The 16,334-nt window shown below is 39.2% G+C and overlaps 1 protein-coding gene across 1 annotated transcript in view; it reads left to right on the plus strand.

Annotated features, from left to right (window-relative positions):
- GRIN3A (glutamate ionotropic receptor NMDA type subunit 3A) overlaps positions 1-16,334 on the plus strand; it is a 152,979-nt gene that overhangs the window by 33,652 nt on the left and 102,993 nt on the right. Inside the window, exon 2 of the mRNA XM_035016184.1 lies at positions 9,794-10,398. Coding sequence (XP_034872075.1) covers positions 9,794-10,398 — 605 coding nt within the window. The remainder of the gene's footprint in view (positions 1-9,793; positions 10,399-16,334) is intronic.

Here is a 16,334-nt window from a genome sequence, read left to right on the forward strand (position 1 = left end):
TTAGGTGAACCTTAAGGTGAACTTCCAATCCAAACCAAATCATAAAATCATAAGTACACTAATTGGCTTTTGGTAGATCATTTAAACTTAATCGTTCTGCCCTATCTGATTATTACTGGGCTTGAATGGATACAGGCAATGATTTGACAAGTGAGTTCACAACAGGGCCATTTGCAATACAAATCTTAATTTTGATAACTAGCCAACTAGGTCTTTTTTCATTTCATAATCAGTGACAATGCTCATACAGACCCTCCTGGAAGAACATAGACCCGTTCGTTCAGGATTCATTGTCCTAGACCTGAGGTCGCCACAACTGCTTAAAAAGCCTCTGAGTTTGATCACCAATTCATGAGAAAGTATTGCCTTCTGACTAGAGACTTTAAGAACTAAATCAACATTTCCAGTGCCGTCTTACTCTAAACCAGGACTTGAAAGGTACAAAGAATTAATTATGCTAATGTGTGCCTGGTAATGCAAGTGAAATAAAATGTCATTGCAGCAAAGCTTAATCATAATTAGTGGATCACAAGTTTTAAAATAAGGTGCTAAAATGGAAATTTACTGAGATACTGTTTAATGGCATGCTAATACTCTTTATGGTGTTAAACTGGTCAATGTCAGGTAGCAGGCAATGAATGTGAGTATATACAAATTTTTTTAATTTCCAAATGAAATAAGAAGCTATTATGCAATTAAACTGATTTAGTGTTAATCTAGGACACTAAACCAGTATATATGAAAGCCATATTACATCACAATTAGTTGAACCATGGTTTAAATGTACAAAACCTGTATTTGTATCAGTAAAAAAAAATGGCTTAAGGAATTGAGAAAAAAAGCTTATGTCAACTGTGGTGTCGGTCCTAGAGGGTATCTAAAAATAGAAATAATCAGCATTTAGCTGAGTTTTCATTCTCACTGTAATAAAGCAAATTAGCATGTGACATAAGCCATCTCTTAATAATAGTTTCAAGCTGCATTGACCAAAGTAATCAAATTTCCATAGGAAATTTAACTTGCATGCTAGACAGTTTAATTATCTGGTGCACATTTCAATAGTTCCCATTATAAGAAAATATGCCAGAGTTTGTCACCGAGAGTGTCTATAACAATAGTTTGAACACTTCGATAAATTTTAATTATCTTATAAATCATCTGCCTGCTGATACATACAAATGTGTACCTTCATTCAAATATTACTTAATTTGACCAAAACCTGGGTGGTGAAATAGTAACTAAAGTCACTCTTAAACTGACAACTTTATTCCAAAAGTTCTTAAAATATAAAAATAATCTTGTCTTTTTGTAATATGAACATTCAAAAGTTGGCATAGAATTTGACGATTAAATCTAGCTTTAATATCCAACTCCAGAAATGCCTCCTTTACCTCTCTGTAGGTTACTGATCCTGCCACCCCCTACTGTCCAGAAAATAGATATGCAAACGGATCATGTCATCTGTTTTTATAATGCTCTGTAAAGTGTTTGTAAAGTACCTTCACAGGCACTCCCCGCCCTGAAGTAGTTGGTGGACTATTAGTAATTATTCTCTTGTCACGGTTGAAGAAATGGAAACCACAATCCCCAGAACAGTCCTGATCTCAAAACCAGTCCACAGCCTCCTAAGTACTGCTAAAGCTGATCCATTTTGCTTATAGGATGGTCTTGATGTATGTTACGCTTATTTTAGACAAAATCGTGAAATGAGAGTTAGGCTCTTTTTTTGAGGTCAAAGTATCTTAAAAGGGGTTTCAAGAAGTTGGTGAAGGTGGGCACACTGACACAATGAAAAGGGACGGGAGATAGCCTGACACCGTGGCAGGAAAGAGAGAAAATACACTTTCTAAAGAGGCTCAAGAGTTCCAACATCGCCAGAGCTCAACTCCCCTTGGTCCAGTCAACGTTGACACCTGCTGGCCCCATGGCCCTGCAGTCAGGTACAAAGACTACTGCAGACATCAAAATGCTGTGAGTCATCAGGGCAGGATCAACTGTGTCAGCCCAAGGAAGTGTGCTAGTTTTATTCACAACACTAATAATGATAATGATAGTAATAATAATAATAATAAGGAGGAAGAGGCTGATATTTACCAAATATTCACTACACATTAGGCATGTGACATAGCCTCCCTAATTATCATATTCTCCCTCCATCTAGCCTCCTCTTCTCTTCGCATTCATCTGTGGTCCCTTGACCTCCACCTGTAGATTTGGTCCTGCCCCAGTGTCCAGGGCTTGTCCAAAATGTGAGCAAGAACGCTGTGATGATATTTGCCTCTTAATCTAAAACCGAAAAGCCAAATCAACATTCCTTTTAGTCTGGCTTAGACTTTGGGCCCTGTTTCTTGTCACTGGTCTCCTGCTTTATTTCTAAACTATCAATTTGTGTCCTGGTGGTGATGATAGTCCCCTATAGAGTTTAACGTCCATGAAAGAAAAGACAGTATCGGTCTTATTCACTACTGTAGTCTCAATAGTCAGCATCCAGTGACTGGCACAAAATAGGTGCTCAAAATACGTATTCAACTGTTCGTTAAATAAAGCAAATGGACCACCAGTCTAGCCCTTATACTTAGATTCTCTTGGTTTTAACGCTCCTAATCTCAGCAGCAACAGCATTGCTATGAACTACCACTTACTATTTACTGTGTGCTGATGCTTTAATGTATTATGTTATTTAATCCTCACAAACCTTGCAAGAATCATTTTCATTGCACAGAAAAGGAAAGTGAAGCTCCATGAGGCTAAATGATTTCCACAAAGTCTGTTAAACTGGTGAAAGAACCACAGTTCGAACAGAGATCTGAGTTACTCCACATAGAGCCACCGTGTTCTCCTCTGGACTCTCCTGGGAATTGCCGTGACCTGAAACCCAGACCAAGGTTTTGGATCTTCTTGCTTGCTGATAGTCTTTCCTGATGCCAAATGCCTCCCTGTCCTTGGTTCACCCTTTCCTGTGTTGGGACATTTTGCCTGAGCTGACTGCTCCCCTAAGCACCATACAACTACATATCTTCGGTAGCCACATCCTTTTGATCGAAGCCCTCCATTCCCCAAGTATACCGGTGACAGTTTTAAGCACCAGAAGTTGCCCCCTGGGTAGGGTATATCTTACCAGGGCTCAGAAAGTGAGTGGCAGCCAGAGACTTTAAAGATTACAAAAGGTCAGGTGAGAGAAACAAAGTAAAACCACCTAGATACAAAAGGCAGAAATGGGGTGGAATATGGATGAACAAATTGGGTATCAATAATTAAATGGAAATCGAATGAGAAAAAAAATATGTGATGAAAAGCTGAGTGTGGATAACTTGAGTAATCACCACAAACCAACCTGCTATGCCCCTGACTTCCCTTTTTGGAAATCAGCCTGGAATGAAGAAGGATTAAGTTGGTTCAAAGGGTATAGCACGCATGCTTCCAGTGTTTCTTCTGCCTGGAAACATGCATTGCTCTATCCATCGCCCAGCATGTCATAGGCTTTCAACACTTTTGGTTGGATGAATAAAGCAGCCAGTTGTTTTTGAAGACCATGTTATGCATGCCAACATTTCCTCTTAAGACCAGGTCCATCTAACCAGTTTCCTCTCTATTCCAGGAGGTGAATTCTAGTCTTCCCCATACTGCTGCAGTGAAAGAGACTGCACCCAGCCTGACTAGCAATATTATGCCCACTGCACCAGGCATCCATATTCCTGCCTTCTGAAGCATTCGTTGTGTTCTACTACTTTGTTATGTATTGTCTTATATATCACTCAAAAATCCTGAGGGATATGTCCTAAGATCTTTGCTGACACCCTCATACATTATGGTGGAACGCCATTACAGATTATAGTTTCAACCACGAAATTCAGTAGAATCTACCAAACACAAAAACAGATGTCATTAATTATACAACTGACTTTCTTTGTTCAACTGCTGTTAATGAAGAAATACAAGTCTTGTCATTTCACAAGAGTTGCTGCAAATGGAAGGACAAGTGAAGAAAACTGCTGGGAAGCCATGTGCCTGCTGAGTGGCAGGTTCAACCCCTCCCTGGCTCCCAGATGCCAGCCACAGGGGGCATGTCATTCTAACCCATGCCATCACACATTTTTTTTTAAAGATTTTATTTATTTATTTGACAGAGAGAGACACAGCAAGAGAGGGAACACAAGCAGGGGGAGTGGAAGAGGGAGAAGCAGGCTTCCCGCGGAGCAGGAAGCCCGATGTGGGGCTCGATCCCAGGACCCTGGGATCATGAGCTGAGCCGAAGGCAGATGCTTAATGACTGAGCCACCCAGGCGCCCCTGCCATGACACATCTTAAAAGTGACTGGATTCCATGAGCTTTAGGATTACTTGCAAATAATCGGAACTGCAAATATTGTCTATAAATGTCAAGGCTCTACCTCACAAGTGCTTATCAAGGGAAAGGAGTAGTATAGAGTACTAGCCAAAAGCACAGGCTTTCAAGTCCTACAAAGCTGGGTTTTGGATCCAGGCTCTTATTTCTTAGTAGCTGCGCAACCTTGGAAAAATTACTCTTTCTGAGCCTCATTTTTGTCGTTTATTTAAAAAAGCTAATCATTGTCGTCACCTCAGGAGGCCACTGTAAGGATAAAATAAGACAATATGCATAAAGCACCAGGGCTATTGGTAGATACTAGCTCTTCATTTGTATTATTATTATTAGATTACAATTTCTGGGCATGGACTATGCCTTCTGTTTGCCTGAATCCCTAATGCAATGGTAAAAAAAAAAAAGAACCATTTCATTTATTTAAAAGCCTGGACTTCTAAAGGAATAAGCTTTAATTTTCAGAAAAAATAAAAGTCTTGTGTATAATATAGGTCAAATGAGGTGTGAGATAATGAGAAACCTCAAACCTCCTACAGCCTCCTTGGCTGAGGAGAAGTGATAACAGGGAGAACACCAGTTCTGAGCCCCTTGAACACTTCCAGTAATCAGCAGACTCATGAAAGGAAGGGAATTTCATCTCTGTTAAAAGTAGTGGAAATATTATGCTCATTTGAGCTTTCTGAGCTTTGGCCTAGAAGGCAAAACTAAATGGTTTGCTTGCCTGGGAAAGGCTGAGAGAATTCCATTTTTTTCTTCACTCTCAAAGCAAACCTGGCTTCGTTACCTCTTTTCTTCTGTCAGGGAACGTCTCAAAGCATCTCGCAAGCTCTTGACTGCCGCCAATCCTGTTTCTGAAACTTGTACTGATCCAGAAAATAGCTGAATCTCTGCTCTGGGGAAGAACAAAGATTGATGGATTTCCAGCAATTGGTGCCCAAAGTTCCTTACCTTGTAAAGTGACACTAGAATTAGTACCAAAGAAAGAGGGGTTTTGGGGTTTTTTTCTTTTGGGGGGGGAAGCAGATACTCTGCAGTGAACATAATGTCTCCCAAATAAATAGCCTCCCCCAGCCTGAGATAGAGTTGCTGTTTTCCTGCTAGGGAGTTGGTGTAATTGGTATTAGTAAAAGATGTATATTGCAGGGACTATTGTGTGAAAATAGACGAAAAGGAACAATAGCAAAGAAAAAAAACACATTGCAGTCACTTTAAAAGCACTTCCAACACCATGACTTAACTCTAGGCAAATTGTAATAGCTACCACTTCCTAGGCCTTCCCTGTGCACCAGGGAGATGGGGAATTTATGACTCAGAGACACTAAGTGACTTGAAGAAGTCCGCTCGGCTTATAAATAATGGAGCCAGAATTTAAGAGATTACCAGGATTACTGTCCCTAGCCATTCTACTTCCCCAGAAAAGGAGAGACAAGCTCAGCTGACTGAAGAAGACCGTGGCCGAGCCCCAGATTTTGATGGAAGTTTTATTTACTATTAGGCTTGAATTTTAGTGTTACAAGTTTTCATATCTGTGTGTGTGTGTGTGTGCACGCACGCATGCATAGACATGCGCACCTCTGCTTTTATTATTATATGGAGAGAAACTGGAAGATGTTGCATCTGAGGCTACTAGATAAATACATCACTAGATGCTTCCAAACTATTATTTAGTAAATATTTGTTTGAAGAATGGTGTTAAAGGATAAATCTGTTAAAGGATTAACTTCAACAACTGGAATTTCTTAATAGAATTATTTGTGGGGACGAGTGTGATTATACAGATTAATAATTATCCATGGCGGGCGGGGGGGATGGTTGTCCTTCATTTTACTACCATGTCACTCTCATGCCAAATGCAGTTGTTTCTGCCTGGTGCTAAATGCTAATTTCACTTCTCTATTTAGCAAGAGGAGAATATTTTCATTTCATTTCTGCTTCCATTAAAGTTTGCTCCTTACATACCTATTTAATGAATCCCTCTGAAGGAAGTTTATGGAGGAGACTTTGTTCCAACTAGGGGCAAAATATTGGGTCTTGAAGCTCTGCTGGAAGTGGCCTTCTTCTCAGTCTTTCAGTGCAGAGATTATTATCATAGCCTAGGACTTGAGGTGAGCAAAAGAAAACTGCATTTGACAAATACTATCTCTGATTAATTAAGAACCGTGTGATAAGAGATGGCTGAGTTATGGTCTTTATCCTAAGGAAGCTTCCAGTCTAGTGTGGGAGATAAACACTTAATTGAATAGCTACAGTCTGGTGTAAAGAGTTCTGTATTAGAGGGATGACCAAAATGAGACCATGACACAGACATGAGATGATTAATTCTGCTTGGTTAGGAGTCAGAGGAACAATCAGATTGACAAAAAGCCAATTCACCATTACAGGAAATCAACAGGGCAAAAATATTGTGAGAAAAAAAGATCAACAGTTATGTCAACTATACTTCAATTTTTATTTTTTAAAACAAAAAAAATTTTAAAGTTTAACAGCAGCAGAAATGGTAGTAAATGTTACATGAGCTAGTTTCTGGAAATCTGCATGGAAGAGCTGAGTTTTGAAGGATAAATATGAATACAGGCAAAAGCATCCTGGAGATGTTGAGAGATCAACATACCCCATTTGTGTAGGTGTGAAAATGCTCACTCTGATACACAAAAAAATAAATTGTCCACTATGACTCATCTTGGTTTGCATGTTTGGAGTGTTGGAGGGGAAGTTAAAGACTAGAAATGGCCTCCTAAGCCATACTATTGATTCTGAAATTTGTTCTATGGGTGACTCAGAGGTTATGGTGCAGAAGAATGGTATGGTCATATTTATGTTTTAGAAAGAAAGCTGGCAACAGAATAGGGAGCTGAGGCCAAGAAGTTAGTTGGGAATAATTTGTTCCTGCCGGCTAAATGTAGAGCTTGCCCTCCGTTCCTTTTTGCTTCTGGAAGAGGGTTAAAGCAGAGGAGGAAATAGAAAGGAAGAAAAGCTAAAAGAGGACAAGAAGAACATTCTAGAGGAATTTATATTGATCAATAGTAGGAGTGAAGAAGGGAAGCTTCTATTCCTTTCACCTCAAGATCTTGTATGGTGGCATCTCAAGCCTGGAAACCAGGAACTACCTACTGGACGCCATCTCCTGGTTTCTAACACCCCTCCCTTTTTTGCCTCTCACATCTGATCATGTCATTAAATTTTAATGAAAAAAAAAAAACACTTTTCTCATGTCCTTCCTGCCATGACCAACACTGGCTTCCAGTTTAAATATTTAGCACCTAATAAACATGCCGAAGGGCTTATTTTCCCTCTCCCTGTTGAATGCTGCCCACAGATGATTCTCCAGAAGTTCTGCTTTTATCATTACAAACCCTGCTCAAAAGCTTAATTTGAAGGACAAAAGTTAAATTCTTAGAATAAATTTTAAAACTCCATCCTACCTACCAACATGATTGCTGTCATTTACTGCCTTTGGCCATGGTTTTTCTCCCATAAATCCCTTCTGAATCTTCACCTCTTAGTCTGCTCATATTAAAATTCTTTTGGTCCTTCATAGAATTAAAAGTTCAGCTCAGGGCGCCTGGGTGGCTCAGTTGGTTAAGCGACTGCCTTCGGCTCAGGTCATGATCCTGGAGTCCCAGGATCGAGTCCCGCATCAGGCTCCCTGCTCAGCAGGGAGTGTGCTTCTCCCTCCGACCTTCCCCCCTCTCATGTTCTCTCTCTATCTCATTCTCTCTCTCAAATAAATAAATAAAATCTTTTAAAAAATTAAAAAAAAAAGTTCAGCTCAAATCTTATTTCTCGTTACACATTTTTAGGTGGGTAAGGGGAGGCCACACTTAAACCTTTTATTCAGCGCTTGAAACTTTATTGAGAAAACCTTCCTTATTTCTCTACAAATATTGTTTGCCTGAATGTTTAGAAGTTCTTAAAAATAGTCCTATAGTCTAATAGTTTCCAGTGGGAACATGTTTAGTTCGATTCAGCCAATATTTATTGTGCACCTAGAATGTGGAAGGTATTGTGCTAAACATTCTCAGGATGTCAATGTTAAGGGATAAGTAAGTCAAATGTCTGCTCTCAGGAAGAACAGTTAACAAATTTATTCATTGGAGAACTATTTCCACTTCACCTGTATGATTAGTGATTTGTGACTTTTCAAATAAGAAAAGATAAGAAAAATACTCTTCCTTCATTGATTTGGTGAATCCAGTAAGTAGATGAAATTGTGATGGAAGTTCCATAAATGTGTTTAAATGGCACACATTTCACATTTCACAGCAAAAATCCCCTGTCAGTAGACACAAATGCAATCAAGTCTTCAGTACTAAACTCTACACTTTATCCTAATGTATATATTGCTAATTATAACAGGTCTTCATCCATTCGGGCTGTTATAACAAAATACCACAGACTGTGTGGCTTGTAAACAACAGAAATTGATTTCTCACAGTTCTAGAGGTTGGAAGTCAGCGATCAGGGTGCCAGTATAATCAAGTAAGGGCCCTCTACTGGGTCACAGCCTGCCAACTTCTCACTATGTACTCATACAGTAGTGGGGGCTAGGGAGCTCTCAAGCCTCTTGGGCATTAATCTTATTCATGTGGATTCTGCCCTCATGGCTTTGTCACTTCCCAAAGGCCCCACCTCCTCCTACCATCACATTGAGCATTAGGATTTCAACATGAATTTGGGGGGAACACAAACATTCAGACTGTAGCACCATTATATTAAAAATGCCTTCCTCAGAGGCTAAAAGTTTAGGAAACTGGTGTATCCATTTTCCACACCATCCTTATATAAGTGCCTGCACTGTTTTAGACTTCTCTGCTATTCGTTTTATTTATTTATTTATTTATTTTTAAAGATTTTATTTATTTATTTGACAGAGAGAGACACAGCGAGAGAGGGAACACAAGCAGGGGGAGTGGAAGAGGGAGAAGCAGGCTTCCCCGCAGAGCAGGGAGCCCGATGTGGGGCTCGATCCCAGGACCCTGGGATCATGACCTGAGCCGAAGGCAGATGCTTAATGACTGAGCCACCCAGGCGCCCTCTGCTATTCATTTTAAAGGAAAGCAAACATAATTTCTTTTAATTATTTCACCTGAGAGGAGAATTTAACAAGTGAGTTAATAAGAGCCATAGTTAGAAACGGAATACATGAAGGAGACAAGCTTTAAGGAAGTAGAAAAGCCTGATAAAAAGACCACTTGTATCAGCCCTGACATTTACACCAAAAACCATTTGCCCTCTGGTACTCTTAGCAAGAAAAATCAGTTGTAAGGATTCAGTGATTCCATTAGATAGGAAACATAGTTTTCCAGATGATGGGAATTTTATCCCAGAGGCATTTGAATACCGCAGGGAAAAATAAAGGACTAAGTAAGCCTCATAAGAAAGCAAACATACCCTCTGTTGCCATCTTTGGCCAATGCTTTCTAATTCTTCTTTTTCATATCTTTAAATACAGAATCCCCTTCACCTACAACTGAGTTTAGAAAATTCATTAAGTTCTGATGCTGATGTCACTGTCTCAATCCTGACCATGAACAACTGGTACAATTTTAGCTTGTTGCTGTGCCAAGAAGACTGGAACATCACAGACTTCCTCCTCCTTACCCAGAAAAATTCCAAGTTCCACCTTGGCTCTATCATCAACATCACCACCAACCTCTCCTCCACTGAGGACCTCTTGAGCTTCCTGCAGGTCCAGCTTGAGAGTATTAGGAACAGTACGCCTGCCATGGTGATGTTTGGCTGTGACATGGAAGGTATCCGGCAGATTTTTGAAATTACCACCCAGTTTGGAGTAACCCCCCCTGAGCTCCGTTGGGTGCTGGGGGATTCCCAGAACGTCGAGGAACTAAGGACAGAAGGTTTGCCCCTCGGGCTCATTGCTCATGGAAAAACAACGCAGTCCGTCTTTGAGTACTATGTACAAGATGCCATGGAACTGGTTGCAAGAGCTGTAGCCACGGCCACCATGATCCGGCCAGAACTCGCGCTTATCCCCAGCACGATGAACTGCATGGAAGCAGAAGCCGCAAATCTCACTTCAGGACAATATTTATCAAGGTAGGACGCAAAGCCTGTCTTACATCCCCACTCCTAGGGTTTTGACAGGAAGCAGAATTTCCCTGTCTCTCTCCTCTTTGCAGAAATCTTGACTTTGAGTAACTCTAATAAGATTTCTGAGAGGCTTCTGGTTACACAGGTGAGTATTTCATGATCTGTCATCTGGAATTGGATCTACAGATTTGAAAGCGCATGGTGTATCATAGGGAACACAGAGTCCTGCTTTTAAGCCCTGGCTTAGCCCCTTACTAGCTATTTGTTCTTGACAAATTGTTTAAAAACTCTGACCCTCAGTTCTAATTAATAAAGTAGGATTACATTGAATAGTTTGATAGATGATATTTAAGATACCATGAAATTATATATGAAAAGTACCTAACGCCGTGCTCAGCTCATAGTAGATACACAACAAATGTTTCTGACCCTGCCCACTCTTATATCAACAGACTTAGACAAATCTCTTGAAATCTATACAGAGAAACAAATAGTCGAGCAGGAAGTGGATTTTTCTCTCTCCTCCCAGTCTGTGATGCTTAAAGCAGTGTAGAGTTATAGTTAAAGACACAGACCCTGGAGCCAGACTCTCTGAGCTTGAATTTTAGCTCTGCCACTTACTGCTTGTGTGACTTGGTCAAGTTACTTAACGTCTCTGAGCCTTAGTTTCCTGTATCCTATATCCATTTTTGTAAAATCGACATAACAATAGATCCTACTATCAATGGGGTCCTTGTAATAGATAGGTGATAGATAGCTAGTTAGCTAGCTAGCTAGCTGGCTAGATGATCGATAGGTAATAGATAGCTGGACAGAACTAAGAGTTCTACAAGAGTTTTATTGCCAAAACATGGAGTTATATGTGTGTGTATATATATACACGTAATTAGGTACCTCTAATTAAGTACCTTTTTATTTAGGTACCTTTCTTCTCCAGTTTCTCAGTCTGGTTCAGAAGCTAGAATGAAAAAGCCCATTTAATTTAAAGAATAACCCATAATATGGAAGTAGTTTTCATGATCCCTGGGAAAAGGAGACTATCCTTAAAAGATATTTTGTAGGGGCCTAGTTTTTTTCATGAAAAGGACCACCTGTGATCAGACCAAATCAGAGAAATTTTTGCTCTTTTAGAGGTGAAGGCTTAGCTCCAGACTGGTCCCATTTTTAAAGTTTATTTACTTATTTTTAGTAATCTCTAAACCCAACTGGGGCTCAAACTCACAACCCTGAGGTCAAGAGTCACATGCTCTTCTAATTGAGCAGGCAGCTCTCTTGAAGCAAGGACATCTTACTATACTGAGAAACAAAAGACAACCTCACAGTGTCTTGCCTTTTAGAAAGACATGACTATTTGATGAAATGTCAGGTGGTCATAAGCATTTTACATTTAATCTTACATATATGGATTGAGCACCTACTATGTGGAAGGCGACATGCTAAATGCCCTATATTGGCAGTTTAATCACAGCCTATACAGTCCCTAAAGAGTGTTGTTAACACAATAAAATAATTCAAAATTCATTTATTAGGAAACTACTGATGATAAAATTAGGTATTCTGTCATCATCTGAACTTTCCATTTTCCACATACTGTATTTGAATTTCCACAAGATTAAAGTCTATGCACATTTTATTTTACAGTTGCTATCAAGATTTAATCTACTGTTTTTGAACTAGCACATAATTGAGGCTCAGGATTTTATCTGGGATAAGAAAATTCTTCATAACAAAAATATAAGCAAAACTTTGATGTGTAGTTTTGAATAGTCATTATTTTGGAAGGACAATCATAAACAGCAGACTGGAAAAACCCCTTATGAAAGCTACATTAAGTTATTTAGCATCTTTCTGCCTCATATAAAATGGAGGACACAAGAAAAATGATTCTGTTTGGATCCTAAAAATGTTTAGAAACTACAGGGAGAAATATTTGTGACTGGGGTTGTATATACCCTAGGGGTTCATTTTATCAAGATCAAACTGATCTTTCTGCTCCTCACGGTTTAATTTATATTAAAGTTATGTGCCTCCTCTCACAAGGATCCCATGGTACTTTGTACATGAAATTATATGATGGTACTTAGCCCATTCCATCATCATTATTTGTCTATGTGAGCTAAAGTTTATAAATTTATACTCTGAGCTAAAGTATAAATATTATTAAGTAGAGACACTATTATTCAGCCTAGTTTAATGCCTAGCACATAGCAGCCACTTAATAGACATTTATTGAAATAGAAGGAAGGAAAGGAAATTTTATATTATATTTACATCCTATATTATCTGTGGCTGTAGAAGAAAAATAGGTGGTTGGTAGATAAATACAATTTGGTCTAAATTAAAAACATAGTCTTTTTTTACTTAGGTACTTAGTGTCTTTCTTCTTTTCCTTTTTTTTTTTTTTTTTTATGGATTGTTAGGTCTGTGGATAACCTTTGCCCCTGTGGCTGTTTCCAAATGTTTATTTCACAAAGTTTGAAAGTTTAAAAGAAGAGTGTAAGGTTTGGAGCCCAGCAGCGATTCGCAACGTATAAGGGTCAGTGACAATGTTTTCATCGCTATAGATGTGTTTGAGAGTGAACTCTCAAGAACTTCAGGAAATATGCCTAGGACTTCTTAGGCTCCCTGAGGAATATGGTCAAAGAGAAAGTTTCAAAGTGTTCAAGAAAGGTTCAAGGGAAGTGGGCTAAACCCTGGAAGGAGTCTTTATAATGAATAACTGAAAAGCCTCCTTAAGCCATAAAACATCTGTGGAATTTCCATCAGTCTTATTTATTTTTGTTGAACACAGTCTTTTAGGAAGTTCGTTATTCTCAGTCCATAAGTCACATCTGCATACAGTAATTCTCTTAATTGTCCCTAAATTTTGTGAGGCTGACCCCACTCCTTCACTGTGTAATGAAAGCCGTGAGGATAATGAGCCATGAATAGCCGGCGTCAGTTATGCAAGCTTTCATTTCTCACACAGTCATTTTCAGTTTGGCCTGACAGAATTGTTAACATTTTAAAATGTTAATGAAATCACCAAAAACATGGATTTTTCAGCATAGGCTTTAGACTTGAAAAATGATTTCTCATGACAGACTACATAGGTGCAATTATAGGTATAAGGGATTTTTTTTTTTTTTAAAGATTTTATTTATTTATTTGAGAGAGAGAGAATGAGAGACAGAGAGCATGAGAGGGAGGAGGGTCAGAGGGAGAAGCAGACTCCCTGCCGAGGAGGGAGCCTGATGCAGGACTCGATCCCGGGACTCCAGGATCATGACCTGAGCTGAAGGCAGTCGCTTAACCAACTGAGCCACCCAGGCGCCCGGTATAAGGGATTTTATTCTTCCAGGCTCCCCACTCGCCAAAGCTAATGTCCATCATAAGTACATGAAGACAAAACCACTTGGAGGCTAAGTTCATAGTGTGATCTTTAACAATTTATTTGCAAGTTTTTTTATTAAATGTTAATTATTTGAAGCGATGATGTCTGGTATGTTATTCAGTAACATGAGTGTTTTTGTGCAGCCGATGACTATTTGTTGAACTAGGGTGAGGTAGACAGAATGAAGACGTGCATCCTGCCATTTTCAAGCTGACAGCCTAGTGCCTGAGGTTGAAAAATAAGGAAATGATAAAACAAAAAGACACGTGATTCTTAAAAATAGAGATGTGTTCATATAGACAGAGGAGAAAATAATTAACTCTTCTCAGAGACTGAGGAAGAAAGACTGGAATTGAATCTTGCTAAATGAGTCATTTTCTGGTTTGGAGCAAATTCACAGTCATAGGAAATGGCAAGACCCTAAAGAGAAATTTGGTACAGTTGGAGCATACATTGCATATGAAGAGGATTTGACATGATTCTGGAAAAGTAGTTAATTTGATAGCATGCCACACAGGGTTTTTATGCCAAGCTAAGAAGTGTGCATTTTATATGCATACGGGATGTCACTTGAATGGCGGAACATTAGCCATGACATATTTATAAAGTTATAATCCTGTAACGAATTAACCAGATAAAGTAATGCAGCATAAAAACCTTGAAAGTAATTTTTTCAACCATTATGATAGAAAAATTGTTTTTACTTCTCAAAATTAGTTTTAGCCTACCTGCATTTTCTCCCTTATTGCATTATAAATGCCAGATTCTGGCGAAAGTAAGTAGGAGTTTGACCTACTGTTTCTAGGTTTAAGATTTGCCCATGCTTACTTTAGGCCCTGGATGCTGATGAACCTGTTGTTCCTAGAGAAAGAGCTTCCTAGGGTTAGTCATAGCATGGTTGAAGACTGTTATCCTTTCTTTAAGGATTCCAAGAGTCTAAACACAGACCCTCGTTCTCTTGGCCTAAGAAGTCCCTGACCCTTTAGCTTACTAATTATGGTCCTGATAGTTATTCTAGCTTCTCAACAGGCCATAGAATCTTGCCTTTATTCTTTGAACAGCTTCTGCAGGTGAGTTCTGTATCAAGTAGGCAGTGATTAGTTCATTTATTCATTCAAAACCATTTGTTAAAGCTTACTAATACTAGGTGAAGCCTTTGGCTAATGCTGGAGACACAAAGAGTAGAAAATAGGGGCCCTGCTCTCAGGAAGCTTACAATCCCCTTCTTCTCTCACTAAGAGAAGATATGCTCCTCTAATTATCGGCATCTTTTTATCCACTTTCTTTGGCCTAGCTATCTATCATTCTTCATTGGGACAGCACCCATTCTACCATTATTGTCTGGCATTAGCTAGCATTGTTAGGCTCCCTCCTCATTTGTCCTTGAAGAATGGTCCAGCATGCTAGAGACCCTTTCTCCCCCAAGCGCTGTTCATCTTCATGCTTGCATGGTCAAGCAATACCAAGATTCACTGCCCTTTCATTCATAGTAAATGTTGCTTTATTTATTGATTCTGCACATATTGTTTACACCCTACTATGTGCCAGGTATTGTGAGGCACTAGGAAACTTCAGAAAAGAAGACCAAAACAAATATCCATTCAAAAATCCCAAGATATAAATTGATGGGCCCCATTTTATTCCTGGACATTAAAAGAGTTCCAGAAGAACTTGAGGCTGCATGATATAATTCTAATTTTGGATGTTCTTGCCCACCTTTACAATAATTTGCTGGCACTGTGACCATAGCAAAGTTATTTAACCTTTGGAAACTTTAATTTCCTTAACTATAAGTAGTCCCACCTTGAAAACTCTAAGTGGTGTATGCCTAGGGTCATACAGCTAGTACTTTATAGGGGAAGATTTTAAACCGGTTCATCTAAATCCAAATTCCCAATTCAGAATTAATATAAACCTTCCTTAATTGGGATCCCATTACTTTGCAATTCATATTCTTTCAGTCAAAACTATATAAAATCAGCAGGCATGATGACCCATGTATAAGCGTTCTTGTCCTGAGGACCCTACTGAGTCAAACTAGTTAGCCTATAGGTTTCATCAGGTACTTAGAAGAGATACAGTTGCATTGAACATGGGAGCCAGGGGGTGGAGGCTGGTAACACCGGTTCCTTGTATCCCCAAGCAATGGTGTGTCCAGCTGTTACTCCTAAGTTAACACTCTCTGCTCTAGAAAGCACATGCCTTGGTGTCATGAATCTCAGGGACCAACACTTAAGGTCTGTTTCCAGATGTTTCCAGTAGGAACCCCTATCACTGGACTAACTTGACTGAAATCCTTTGGATTTGCCTCGCTCTCTCACTTAAGTCATGCCAAGAGCTGAGTCTGAAATTTTCACTAAGTCATGGAAGCCTCAAGTAAGGAACATTGGAAACTAGGTATTCCCTCAGGACTCTGTTTTGATGAAAACAGCTCAAATTTGCTTAGTCCAGCATCCAGCAGGTTTTAAACTGTGGAATTTTTCCAAATTAGGAGAGCTTCCAAGCTTTTATTTGCCGGAGAGGAAATTGTGCTCTTTGTTGACTTTTTTACTTTGTATGCATCTACTAC

The sequence above is a fragment of the Mirounga leonina genome, unplaced genomic scaffold (assembly GCF_011800145.1).
Source record: "Mirounga leonina isolate KUSES-001 unplaced genomic scaffold, KU_Mleo_1.0 Mir_170, whole genome shotgun sequence".
In the NCBI taxonomy this organism is placed as follows: Eukaryota; Metazoa; Chordata; class Mammalia; order Carnivora; family Phocidae; genus Mirounga; species Mirounga leonina.